This window comes from Morone saxatilis, unplaced genomic scaffold (genome assembly GCF_004916995.1).
Source record: "Morone saxatilis isolate NCDOM2014 unplaced genomic scaffold, NCSU_SB_2.0 Contig19, whole genome shotgun sequence".
Classification (NCBI taxonomy): Eukaryota; Metazoa; Chordata; class Actinopteri; family Moronidae; genus Morone; species Morone saxatilis.
In genome coordinates, this window is record NW_023339751.1 from 12,435,478 (window position 1) to 12,444,215 (window position 8,738).

At 36.0% G+C, this 8,738-nt stretch overlaps 1 protein-coding gene and 1 long non-coding RNA gene across 2 annotated transcripts in view; both read left to right on the forward strand.

Annotated features, from left to right (window-relative positions):
- LOC118329589 overlaps positions 1–5,462 on the forward strand; it is a 6,324-nt gene extending 862 nt beyond the window's left edge. Inside the window, exons 3-8 of the mRNA XM_035663815.1 lie at positions 782–1,075; positions 1,284–1,405; positions 2,320–2,376; positions 2,560–2,623; positions 4,939–5,232; positions 5,356–5,462. Coding sequence (XP_035519708.1) covers positions 782–1,075; positions 1,284–1,405; positions 2,320–2,376; positions 2,560–2,623; positions 4,939–5,232; positions 5,356–5,462 — 938 coding nt within the window. The remainder of the gene's footprint in view (positions 1–781; positions 1,076–1,283; positions 1,406–2,319; positions 2,377–2,559; positions 2,624–4,938; positions 5,233–5,355) is intronic.
- Positions 5,463–5,723: 261 nt separating this feature from the next.
- LOC118329267 lies at positions 5,724–7,645 on the forward strand. The gene is made up of 5 exons (XR_004796781.1): positions 5,724–5,798; positions 5,916–5,950; positions 6,391–6,447; positions 6,888–6,962; positions 7,100–7,645. It is a non-coding gene; the product is annotated as an uncharacterized LOC118329267 (long non-coding RNA).
- Positions 7,646–8,738: the final 1,093 nt, after the last annotated feature.

Genomic DNA, 8,738 nt, shown 5'->3' on the forward strand with positions numbered 1-8,738 from the left:
GCTTTTCACCTTCAAGCATTCTCTTATCCTCCACTGGACTCACAGGTCAAGTCACATAAATAATTTATAATTGTGTATTCTTATATAAGTATAGTTATATATTTGTAATATAAACCGTTTGTTAGACAAGTTTTATCAACCTCTAGTTTTATTTTCATATTAGTTTTGGAGACTATAATTGAGCTGTACTGAAACACTAATGATAAACATTACAATAGACTTGTTAAGAAATAACTTGTTGGGAGATATATTCCATAATCTGTATTTGTATTGTTTGCAGGAGTTCACAGGGCAGTACACTTACAGTCAGTAAAAGTGGTCAAGTGAAGGGATGGAGATTTTTCAATCCACCATCCCCCATGTTCTCTATTAGTCAAAATACATAAAAACCATGTGAAAATACTTGTTAAAGGATTTATGGGACTATTGCTCATAATTGCAGTTTAAAACAAAACCAACAAAAAGTTACAAGAAAGTTTTTTAATCTCTGATAACAAAACCCCAAAAAGAATCTTCACTGTTGAACTATAAAATATGTGAGCGGATGAGGACAAACTGATTACTGTGTGCGTGGAGATTAATAGAGGCTTCAGATGTCAGAGAGTTTCTTTCAGCTGTCAGTCACCAGAGGTAAGAGAAGACCTTAAAGGCATCTTTATGCAGACTTTTCAATCCTCTGGAATTTTAACAATTTGATAGAAAAACACCTCCTCAGGTTTCAAAATGGTTTGCATGGATTACTTGGGACCCACAATATCTATTGGATTTGTTTTCCCATAAGGTACGCCCAGTCTTTATGTGGACCATCAGGAGATTACAGGATTTAAGGGAGAAAAAAAAAACATCAGCTGTTTCCATCATAACTCTGGACAAAAGAAGTGGTGCAGGCTGGATAGCTCCTGTGTGACGGGGTCTGGATTAATAGCTGGAACAACAGTGACCATCACTGCAGGGGTTAATGTTTTCAATGTGACTATGAGTGGACTGAGGACAGAGAGCAGCGGCTGGTATTTCTGTACCAAAGGAGGCCTACAGATGCCAGTGCATGTAACTGTTACTGAGAAACCTACCACCAGTAAGTACTAAATAATTGTGAATTATAAATATAGTATTTGTCAAGTAAAGTTATTTGTAAAAGTTTAGATTTAATATAGATCAGATATTTGGATTCATTATTGTAATATTACTAGTATTCGTTGAATAACTGTATATTCATACTCTGGCAAGTCGTTTAACCACATTATCACCCGATCCTGAGTCTGAATCTCACTTTTGTTTTGCAGATCAAACACCAACCATAACTGGGGGTAAGCAGGATGAGACAAAAGACCGCCATGTTCCAGTTGACCTAAAGAGTCTCATCATCTCTTTGAGTTTGTTGAGCTTCACTGTTATGGTGACATTGGTAATCTGGTTTATGTTAAGAAAACACAGTAAGTCAATGCTAAAATTTGATTAATTCAGTTCATGCCAAAACTGTTTATTATTCATAAATATTTTTACTTTAAATTCAGGCTATTGTGCATTATTCTATATTGAACATTTATGGTTAGTAAAATGACTTTTTACTGTTTCACTTTTAGAGCAGACCAAAGTAGGATCGTCAGCCAGAACAACAGTAAGATTCATTTCACAGTACAAAGGAGACTATGCTATTTTAATAACACTGCAGTGAACTCGAGAGTAAACATTTTAGAGACTACACTGTACTGTTCCTTTGTAGCTGAAGTAGCACTGCAGATGAGTGTCTAACAGTTCTACATTTTGATAATGAATATTACCTTTGTGTATTTGTAATAGAATACAGTTAACATTCACAGATAGAAACTAAACTGTGCATATCGGAGTTAACAAATATGGTAATAGGTTTAATGAATGAACCAGTTATTGGTTATTGGTTCATACTAGTCATTCATTTTTTGTCCTCTGACATTTGGTTTGCTCCTTCGACACAGCCTGAAGAGGAAGTAACATACAGTACTGTTAAGAAAAACAGAAAAACCTCAGGACGGGTAAGGGATTATATGAAAATTATCGGAGCTGAACTTTTATTTTAAAGCTTAATAAATTATTTTTTACTTTTTATTCAAAACTAGTGAATGGAAAATATTCCAGCTGAAGGTGGAAAAGAAAAGGACCTTTAAATATGTGTATTATTTAAAATATAGCCAAACTCAACTAAACTGTGTAATCACATATTGTATTGAAAAGTATTTATATGAAAGAGTCCATGCTTGTCATGTTGATCTAATCTAATTAAGTATATTTAAAAAGTGTCTATCCTTTCTAAAACTGATATTTGGTTCTCTCTTTCATCAGGCTGAAGAGGAAGTAACATACAGCAATGTTAAGCCTGTGAGAAAAGCTTCAAGCACGGTAATCTGTAACTTATCAATATCAATATCAATACACTAAGACACAAGTACAATGAAATAGAATTTTGTATTTCACCATACACATGTATGTTGTAATTGAATAAAGCAAAAAGCAACAACAAAGGAAACAAAAACACTTAAAATGTCCGACTGCTCTGTTACTCTTCTCTTTCTGTGCGCCCAGAGGTCAGATGCTGAGATGACGAGTGATGTGGACGTGCTGTACAGCTCTGTGGTTATCGTAGAACGTCAAACTGCACAAACGGTAAATTTGAAGAGGTCTGAAACCCGCCTCACACGTTTTCTCACATACCTAGGGACGTTTTTCTCACACGTTTCTTTAGTCACTTTGGCAGCCTGGCTGTGTGGATGGCAATGTCTGTCTGTCTCTCAGTCAGTAACGGGTTGTTCATGGCCAGATACCTGACATTCATATCTGCCTCAGCTTTTCTTTGTCTGTTGTGCTAGCTAATTAGCAAATGTTTGCATATTTACATGCTAAACTAAGATGATGATGAACATGGCAAATATGCTAAACCTGCCAAACATCAGCATGTTAGCATTGTCACTGTGGACATTTTAGTAAGCTAAAATGAGCATTTAGTTCAAAGTACCACTGTGCACATGTACAGCCTCACAGAGCTGCTAAACTCTTAAGCCCTGGCCCCACTGCAACCATCTGCAGTGCGTGTGCATCGCGGAACATCTTGCTTTTTGTTTCGGCGCCCATGTTAACAGGTCATAGCATCGACACTGCTCGTCTGCGCACAGACTCCATTCATTTGTTAACAAGTCTTTTATTGTATTTGTATTTATCAAAGGCAAACTCAGTGTAAAAAGATAGGGCTTGCAGCAGCAGCGCAGCATTAGAAATGCTGTCTGTGTGTAAGCCATAGGCGTGCGAGCGGCAGTGGTTCAGAGAGGCAACCGTCACGCAATGCTCACACCGGCAGTGTGGCCTGGCCATTAGTCTGGAGTCTTAAGTCTTTGAGCTTTCTTCCTAATTCTCAATTTTTCTTTTGTTCGCCAACAGGTTTGAACAAAAGCAGAGGATGTAACCTATAGCACATTGGCTCAGCACCAGGAAAAGCTGTAAATGTCACCCGTTTAATGAAATCAAGTCTGTCTGTCTGTCCGTCACTTTTTTTAGATGATAGTGTTGTAATATGGTGTTATCTGTTATGGTTTGGCTTTGCAATAACTTCCTTCTCCTTTTTTCATTTTGTGGGAATCTTAGTTTAACTGTTGTATGTATTAAGCCTCACAATGTAAGTAAGTAATCCTGACACATATTTTAGGGATGTGGAACATATACTATATTTACTCTCTGTTTTAACTTATGTAATTTTCAAGATATGAGTCTTCATAACTCCACATTGGGTCATCTTGCATGTTTAGAAAATAAATCATTAATAAATCATTTGTTGTTGTTTTTCATATATATGTATATGTTATGTTTGGTTTGGTTGTCTTAGTTTTAAAATTGTTCAGATTATGATTGTTGGTCAATGTTATTAATTTTTTTGGCTCCCTTTTTGTAAAAGACAATAAAGAGATGTTTCAAAAATATCCATATGCTTGGAGTGCTGGTCTTTTCTTTTTCTAAAAGTTTGTACTGTAGTTACCAGTACTATAGCCTTAATCTTAAGGTGCACTGTAGCTGCATTTATATTTACATCATCGACAAATCGCTACTGTCTTAGAGTAGGAAGAGAGATTTGCGAGAATTGCATATTTAGAAAAATCAGGAAGTGGAAAATCAGTCTAACACTTCCTTGGTCCGTGTAGTTTGGTCTGACTCTGCTCAATCACCGACATGACTGTTTATCTGAGCTTTCTTCTCATCCTCACTGGACTAACAGGTCAGTCACAAAGGTCATTTGTGTATATGTGTCCAATGGTTATGGCAGATGATGTTAATGATGACAATTAGTAATTCCCTCCAGCTTTTGTTTAATATATTTTGAAGACTGTAGTGGCCTACAGTTAATAGCAGTTAATATGAACATCTAAAATGTACAGGTCATATGAAGGAATAATATTGTGAATAAATCCATTAAAATGCTGTTTTTGTATTGTTGCAGGAATTCACAGCATAACTACAGTCAGTGAAGTGTCAGTGAAGGCTGCAGATTCAATCACCATCCCATGTCTCTATGAGTCAAAATACATAAAACAATGTGAAAATACCTTGTGTAAAGGATATAGTTGGAACTCCTGCTCATATGCAGTTAAACAAACAACCAAGTTCAGGAAAGTTTTTTAATCTCTGATGACAAAAAGCCAAGAAGTCTTCAATGTGAACTGATAAAAGATGTGACGGATGAGGACACTCGATTACTGGTGTGCTGTGGAGATTTAATAGAGGCTCAGATGTCAGAGAGTTCTTTCACCTGTCAGTCACCAGAGGTAAGAGAGACCTTAAAGCATCTTTATGCATATTTCAAATCCTCTGTTGAATTTTTTACAATTTGATAAAGAAGAAAAACACCTCCTCAGGGTCACATTGTTTGCCATGGAGACGCCCACCCAAATATTTCTATTGGATTTGTTTTCCCATAAGATACGCCCTGGCTTTATGTGCACCATCAGGAGATTGCAGGATTTAAGGGAGAAAAAACAACCATCAGCTGTTTCCATCATAACTCTGGACAAAAGAAGTGGTGCAGGCTGGGTAGCTCCTGTGTGACGGGGTCTGGATCAATAGCTGGAACAAGAGTGACCATCACTGCAGGGGTTAATGTTTTCAGTGTGACTATGAGTGGACTGATGATAGAGAGCAGCGGCTGGTATTGGTGTGTCAGTGGAGACTTTCAGATGCCAGTGCATGTAACTGTTACTGAGAAACCTACCACCAGTAAGCTTATTACTACTCATAAAAATATTTACAGCCATTTGGTAAATTATTTTATTAAGAGAAATTAGGAGTAAATATTGTAGGTTTACTCTACATATCATTTTATCTTTTTTTGCATTATAGCCACTCGTGCAACAACAACACAAACAACAACAAATTCAACCACTATATCACCCACTTCTAAGTCTGTGAATGTCACCACAGTTACCATGAGCATACGGTATGTATAAAACTATTGCCATTTTGTGGTCAAATAAATCAAAAGTAGGAAAGGAATCTCTATACATAATTGTATGATAAATAAGATTTATTTATTAACTGAGGTACTATAGGATGGTGTAGCATTGTAGTTTGTAATACAGATGATGAATACAGTTTACATTATATTGTAAGCTTGTTTGAACAAGAGCATTCTGTTTATCTTTATTACTTTGCTTTGTGTGTTGTGTTTATTTATTTATGCCTCAGTGCTTCAATTGACCTAAAAATCCTCATCATCCCTTTGAGCTTGTTGATCTTCATTGTATTGGTGACCCTGTTCATCTGGTTGCTGTTGAAAAAGCACCGTAAGTCTTGACAAATCCAATTGATACTAAATAGGTTTGTAACTTTTAAAGATTACATTTTTATACAAACTATTTTGCATTTAGAATAACAGGAGTTTTTCACTGTTTCACTTTCAGAGCAGAACAAATCAGCATCATTAACCATGACAGCGGTAAGATTTTTATTTATTTCCTAGTTTTTCATAAAGAAGGCTATAACTATCCACATAAAGGCAGAAGTGTGATAGTGGTCAATTGTTTAAATTTACACTGCAGTGGTAGGGTGAGAATGGAAGTGGAACGTTGAGTGTTATTACAGAAATTCTGCTTTGCTACACTGTACTATTGCAGATTAATATCTAATATGAGATTACAGTAACCATTATCAGATATGTGATCAATAATGGAGATTCCTTTTATCATAAATCCAATCCACCAGTGCCCCAGGGCCTCTCACTGCTAGGGGGCCTCCAAGCCTCAGGCCACACACGCGCGAACCAAGACTTCCTAAATCTTTCCAATAAGCAATATGTGAAAATGTTTTATTTGACTATTTGAACATTGTTCTATTGGTATTGGTCCTCTAACATTTCGATCTACTCATTCAACACAGGCTGAAGAGGAAGTAACATACGCTAATGTTGGGCAAGTGAGGAAACCTTCAAGCCAGGTAATCCATAACTGCAGAGATATCCAGGGAAAATTGTAAAATGTCAAATTTTCTGAGAATGTACTCTCCCTTTGTCATTATAGTGCTATAGGCTGTTGTAATATTGAAGAATTGTTTTTTTCTGTCAGATACAGCACATCTAAATTTTGTCTTTGTTTATTATTGTTATTAAGAGAAAACTATAATCACTAAATTGAGCACTTTATGATCCGACAAGTACTTAAAAGTAGAAGTCAAAATGTGTGTCATTGAATGTCAGGTCATGTAACCTACACAAACCAAAATTTATATTGCACAAAACGAGTACACTTAAGAACACATAGGTACACTCAAATCTAAAATATTACTTCACCATTAACAATGACGGCTATAAAAAATTATTTTAATCTGAAAAGGGAAGTGATCATCTTTTTCATAACTGTCTCTCTTTCCTCATGCAGACATCATATACTGAAAGTGATGTGGACGTGATATATAGCTCTGTGGTTGCCATAAGGCAAAAAAGTGTACGAGGGGTAAATATATATTATATATTATATATTTATATATTTATATATATATAGCTATATATAGATGTCAGCTTTTATCTATCTATTTTTATGCTTTTATACCATCCTATGTGATTTTTTACTTATTTTTTTGCCCCCAACAGGTTCAAGCAATTGATGAGAATGTTACATACAGCACATTGGCTTAGCTTCAGCACAGCTTAATGCACATTGTCTTTGTTTGTCTGTTTGCCTTTTAATCTATTTGGCTCTTGTTGGAAGACTTTTTTAAATGAGAGTGTCACAGTGTGTTGTCCTACGTTATCATTTGGTTGTGCAGTGACTTCTCTCTTGGTTTTATACTTTGTCCATACTTTCTTCTCTTCTGCTTTTCAAAGACGCATTGCCTTGCTTGTTTGTCAAGTGTTAGACAGTGACAATGACTATGCAAATCTTGTGTTTACTGTTGTGTTATTTATTAGGCCTACAGCTCGCAGTAAGTTAAGTTCATGGACATGGAATGTATCCATTCAAGTTGACTCTTATACAATACATAGAATCTTCATCTGTTAGTTGTGTTTTAATTTCACAACATTCAAGTCTGCTTCACAAACTTCTGTATAGCCAAATAAAGCAGATACCAGGGCTGCTGTGTGAAGGTTCTTTTTTTTCTGTAAAGAGTGACAGGAAAGTGGGGAGAGGGGATTACATGCAGCATAGGGCCACAGGTTGTAGTTGAACCTGGGCCACTGCTGTAAGGACTCAACCTTTGTACATGGGTCACACGTTATACAAGGTGAGTTACCAGGGTGCCCCCCTTGGTGAAGGTTCTTGTTTCTGGATCTACCAGGTTCTAGAAATGTAAATGTTATTGAGATTTTACAGATGGACATGTTTTGAAGGACACATGAGGCTTTCATAGTTACTGAACCTGTTTGCAAACTCCTGCCCAAGCTTTAACAGATAAAACATCCTCTTATGCGCAGCAATTAATGCATGTAAAATAACAATTTTGTTACTTTGTACATCTGATGTACATCTGATCTAGAATCAGAAGTCCATAGTCAACCAAAATAAAAACAATGGCATCAAATTAAACAAACTGCAGTGACAGACAGACAGAGAGACTTTGCTGCTCTACACAGCATTGCTGTAGACTTGCTGTGAACAACATCTGTGAATTTTCACACATACTGTGAATAGACCATTTGCACAAGACACACCCCATTTGTTTGTGGACCTTTGTTGCATTTTTCTCTCGCCCATTTCCTGTCATCTCTCCTTCAAAATACTTTTTTTTAACAATTTTTAATACATTTTTTAACATAATCCTCATCTCTCAAATCAAATGTTTTGATACACAGACATGCACATAAAAACACAAAGGTTTATCTGTCAAACATCTGCTTTAATTATTTCATATTTGCTTACACAATAAAACTCTTCCAAGATGGGATTTTTATCATTTTGTTTTGTTTCATATTGTCTGCTTTTAAACTGATAGTCAAAGTCAAAGTCAAAGTCAGCTTTATTGCCAAATATGCTATACATGCACAACATACAGCACAGATGAAATATCAGTCCTCTGGGACCCACGGTGCAAACAGGCAATAAAAAAATAACACTTTAAGTATAAAAGCATAAATAGTGCACAGTTCTAACTAAGTAAATGGCAATAGAAAAGACATAAAATAAACAGTCAGCAGTTAAAGGCACTTATGGTATTTACAGGAAGTTAAGGTGAGGTAGTGCGGTGCAGTGCAAATAAGCAGGGGTAAGTGGAATGTGCAGTCCCTGAGTTCA